General features: G+C 54.6%; 1 protein-coding gene across 2 annotated transcripts in view; it reads left to right on the top strand.

The window, feature by feature from the left end:
• The window catches only part of KAZN (kazrin, periplakin interacting protein), a 106,352-nt gene that overhangs the window by 45,304 nt on the left and 56,070 nt on the right, over positions 1-4,978 (top strand). For both annotated transcript variants that reach the window (XM_004705168.2, XM_030887961.2), the window contains exon 3: positions 1,525-1,695. In XM_004705168.2, the coding sequence (XP_004705225.2) occupies positions 1,525-1,695 (171 nt within the window). The remainder of the gene's footprint in view (positions 1-1,524; positions 1,696-4,978) is intronic.

Below are 4,978 nucleotides of genomic sequence, written 5' to 3'. Positions count from 1 at the left end.
CCACCCAGCAGCTAAAGAGATGGCTCCTGCTCTTGGGCTGGCGGGTAAGCCGTGGAGGCCCCCGTTGTCTGGTGATGGGAACGCTGAGGGGCCCATTGGTGTGGTGGGTAGGCCAATCTCCGACACCACTGAGAAGGTGGATCTGGCAGGGGGGTGGGCACGCTCTTGGGCGGTGGACCCAGGTGGCTGTAGAGAAGATGTCCAAAGGGACCCTCCTTCATCCCACATAGTAACCCCCAGAGGTGTGTGGTGCCAATGAGGAAACTGAGGTAATGAGAGGACTTCCAGCTCATCCTTCTGAAGCCAAGACTCGACCCAAGTCTTCCTGAGTTCCCCACAGCCATAGGGGACTCAAGGGCAGGGGTGGTAGGCCCCATAAGCCATGGCCTCTCGGCTCCGACTTGGGGTTCAGAGAATGAAGAGCCGGTGGCCCTTGTGTGGGTCTGGGTATGTTCTCTTGGGAGGTAGAAGGGGGCACCTGCCTCTTTGAAGCTTCTTCTTGGTGGTTGCCCTGATCCAGCTGTGTGCGCCTTGCCTGCTGGCTTTGCTCAGAGGCAGGGTGGGGGCCTGTGCTCATTCCCCACGGGGCTGGGCCGGGCAGTGGCCAAGGCCACTGCAGGAGCAGGCGCCTCCTTGCTAGCGTCCTCGTTGTCCCGTGACACGCACATTTCACCAGCCACAGAATCAAAGATGGCACCCACACTTTTAGAAAAGACCTGATTATGGTATAAATCCACCAAAGGGGGTACGTTATTTGATAAGATATTCCAAGTCAACCCTGTTCCCCAGCTCCCTGGTTGGCTCCCTTCCCTGCCCTAGCCCTTGGTAACCGTGAATCTTTCATCCCTGTGCCGCCTCTTCACCTAGACATTGCTATAAGCAGGGCCATAGCAGTGTGTGTTCTTCGGTGTCTAACTTAACTCACCGAGTAAAATGTGATTTCACTGCAGGAAAGTACATGTAACAGTTATCCCAGTCCTTACGCCGCTGTGCCACCAGGGCTCCCGATACTTCATATCCCCCAAATCAAGTCAATTAGTGGCTCATAGTGACCCTGTAGGTTTCTGAGACTCTTTACAGAAGCAGAAAGCCTTGCCTTTCACCCTCGGAGCAGCTGGAGGTTCCGAACGGCTGACCTCGTGATTAGCCGCCCAAGGCTTCAGTGGAGCTGTATTTGACCTTTTGGGTCGTGGCTATTTTCACTTCGACCCTAACTTTTGCTGGACCCTTTGCTAATTAATCCCTTGCTATATGTAATCTTACTCTCACAACCATTTGAAGCATGCCAATCCGTCCATCCATCGAGAAAGACAGTGACTTCACCGCTCCTCCTAATGGTGTGGTGTCTGTCCGGTCCCCCAGCTCGTTTGTGGCTTGCATTTGAACCCAGGGCTTTCTTCCTGCAGAGCTGGAGCTCCTAGCCATGGGCTGAGGGGGTGGGGCTCCCTCTCTCGGCCCTCTCTGGTTCCCCTCGACCATGAGGAGGCCTCTTTCATGGTCACGCGTGGCTCTCCCCGCCCACAGGAGAGTGAGGACGCCGTCAAGGCCCTGGCCAAGGAGAAGGACCTACTGGAGCGGGAGAAGTGGGAGCTGCGGCGCCAAGCCAAAGAGGCCACGGACCATGCCACAGCGCTGCGCTCCCAGCTGGACCTCAAGGACAACCGCATGAAGGAGCTGGAGGCCGAGCTCGCCATGGTGAGGGTCCTTTCCCACAGAGGGCGGCCCAGGCATCTGGGAGACGTGCCCCGCCAACCCCGGTGGGGACAGAAGTGGCCCACGTGTTGATACAGAGGAGTCAGGCAGAGGAGGGTGGGAGCAGCCAAGGGGTCCCCTTTCTACTCCCTCTCTCCCTACAGTCTCCTCTACCCCAGGGAAGGCCGCCCTTCCTCCTGCTGCCACTGGGAGCACAGGGTTCCAAAGAGGCCAGGCTTGTGTCCACACGCCCCTCTCTACTATTAACAGAAGAAAAACCGCCTTGTTTAACATACATTTGTTTAGGAAAGGGTTTGGGAGGATGTGGGCCAAAGTACTTACCTGCTGGTTGCTGGTCTAGTGGCTTCTGATGTGGCAGCCCCGTGTGCAGAACAGAACCTGGGTCCCAGGGCCTGTCAGGGCTGTGACCTTTCAAAAGCAGGTCGCCAGGCCTGTCTTTCGAGGCACCTCTGGGTGGGTATCCACTATGCTAATAATCTCTTTTTAAAAACAGAATACCAGACTAGTCCCAAGGAGTTGGGAATTGATGATGCCCTAAATGAACAACTCTTCCATGAGGTTATTATGCTCCAATCCTCTGCCGCCCCCCACCCCCACCCCCACTCCTCCCTTGAGTATATTCTCCCACGTGCCTGGGTTCCATGAATCGCTGTAACGTCCCAGCAAAACTCAGGAAAGTTTGAGGCAATGTCGTGTGTGGTGCTGGGTGCTGTACAGTCTAAAATCCGAAGGTCGGGCAGGGGTATACCAGCTGCTGGGGCCAGAAGACACACTCCACGCCTGGCTCTTGCCGGTGATGATCCCAAGCCCCGCTGCGTCTCAGTGTGCTCCTTTTATACACAGCAGGGAATCCTGTTCACAGTTACCCACAGGTGAATCCTATCAGCATCTTCCCCCTCCTTCTTACCAGACCCATGGTGGGAGTTAAATTACCAATAGTGCAATCAAATTAACATGCAACCCTGCACCTTTGTAATGATATCCAGAGCTAATAATCTGGACTGTGTCTTACTGATGCACATATGACCTGGGGCCTTTGGCAGGACGTGTCCTGCAGGCACTGGCCTCCTACTGATCTTAATCAGCCAGGCTTTCTCCTAGGCCAGAAGCAGCTTGTCTCTCCGCTGTGCCAGAGTGGGGCTGGTTCACACCCTCGACTAAGGTCAGGACTTAGGCTTTTCCCCTTCTTGTCCTCCAAAGTGGGACTACAGTCACATGAAGTCCAGAATTATAAGTCACGCAAGAATTCACATACCGCATGTACTCGTGTACAAGCCGAGGGTTTTCAGCATATTTTTTTATGCAGTTTTTGTGGTAAAATTAGGCACCTTGGCTGATATTCGAGTTGGCTTATACGCGAGTATACATGGTAAGCACCAAGTCCAGAATTACAGTATATCACATATAAGGAGCCCTGGTGATGGAGTGGGTAAACATTGGTCAGCAATCTGTAAAGTCAGCAGTTCGAAACCAGTGAGAAAGACAGGACTTTCTACTCTCAAAGAGAGTTAGTCTCAGAAACCCACAGGAGCAGCGCTGCCTTGCCCTATAGGCTCGCTAGGAATCGGCATCGGCTCCGTAGCAGTGAGGGATTATGACTGGAAAGGCCATATTAATTTACTGTAACTCACCCACCTCGAGCTTTTTGGTTTCATAGTCCAGCTTAGCTCTGGAGGATTACAGGTGATTTCTTTTCTTCTTGGGGGCCTATTTTCAAATGCATCTGCAGTGAAGATCCCCTACTGGAGTAACCGAGACAAAGTTACCTCTAAACCAAGACAAAACCCCACAATACTCCAATTCCCTTGTTTCTGGTTCGCCTATCTGTGGGGGATACAGAGGACACAGGTCACCGTCCAGGCTCGTGGGAGAACAGCGGCCCAGCACCCAGGAGTTCTGTGTTGATATCTCCCTGTGTGGCTTTGGGCTGCTCTCTGAACTGCTCTGGGCGTCAGTGCCCTTGACCTGCTAAGGGGAGAGAGAGGGCCCCTCTTCCCACCCACAAGGGGCCTTTGACGACCATGAGGGTTCATTTTGAGGGTGGCCGTGGTGGGAGGGAGCCATTTGGTCTTCCTGCAGAGCGCTGTGCCAATGGGGCAGGCAGAGCTCTTCCGCTCTGAGCCTCAGTGCCACCAACTTACAATAGCACGGACCTGGTAGGGTTGTGGTGAGGGTGTCCATGACCAGACACGTGGGCAGTGCCTGTTCATGGGAAGCAATGATGTGATAATGTGTTTCAGGGTCACTTACTTTAGGACCAGGCCACCCAGGGCAGGGCAGGGCAGGGCAGGGATGGGCAGACTCCGGCTGCCTTCTGGTCTCCTTATCCAGTGCTGCTCCCTAGTGGTGAGAGCTGCTGCTGCTGCTGCTGGCCTAAGGAAACACCAAGTGTACTTTGAGCCCTTGGGATGCACCCCACGGAAAATAGCTCTGGCTAACGTCACAGGAGGGTGTGCTGGGAGGAGCATGCAGGGGAAAGTGAAGGGCCAGGCCCAGAAACCAAAGGAAGCCAGCACTCTGGCCAGAAGGGTCCACCATGGTCACATGGTGCCCCTGCTGGGAGGATGCGGTCAAGCCCTTTGTCCTCTGATGAAGTCAGTTCCCATGCAGGTCTCCAAGTGGCCCATCTTGGGTCATGTGCTCAGTCCTTACTCGGGCCCGGGCGGCAGGCCCCAAGGATGGGTAATATCTTAGATGACCCTAGGTGCTGGCCGAGGGGCTGAGCAACACTTGCCCTGGCACTGAAGCCATTGGGGCCACAGGGTGCCAGGTGAGGGGTGAGCAGGTGCCCAGCCAGATGGGCCAGCCCCTCGAGGGAAAGCCCACATTCCCTGCCCGGCACATATCCATGGATAGGCTGCCTCCTGACCTCCCGTTTGACCAGTAAGTACCCTGAAGCTCTGAGTTCCAATTCCCTTTGGGGGTGGTGGTGGTGAAATTGCTGGAGTAGACACGTGCATGAAAATAGTTCCCAGGGGCTGAGCAGACCGGGGAGCACCCATTCTACTTAAGATCAAAATCAACTTATTTCCATCTCATTTAGTAGACCGGATTAAACAGGAAAAAATGCTGTGTGAATTGGCCCAGGGAGATGCTCAAATGCAGTGCGGGGTGGGGGAAGGTGGACACACTTCTGGCAGCTCCAGGTATTCCTTGGCTTGTTGCTCTTCCCCGCCTGTGCCTTTTATAAGAGCAGCGCTCAGCTTGGCTTTGGACCCACCCTCTGACCTTTCACATCTCAAAGACCCTATTTCCAAGCCATGAG

This window comes from Echinops telfairi, unplaced genomic scaffold (assembly GCF_000313985.2).
Source record: "Echinops telfairi isolate 266 unplaced genomic scaffold, ASM31398v2 ScPeMD7_7457;HRSCAF=8495, whole genome shotgun sequence".
NCBI lineage: Eukaryota > Metazoa > Chordata > Mammalia > Afrosoricida > Tenrecidae > Echinops > Echinops telfairi.
Note: the sequence above shows the minus strand (reverse complement) of the source record. Positions and strands in the feature narration are given on the sequence as shown.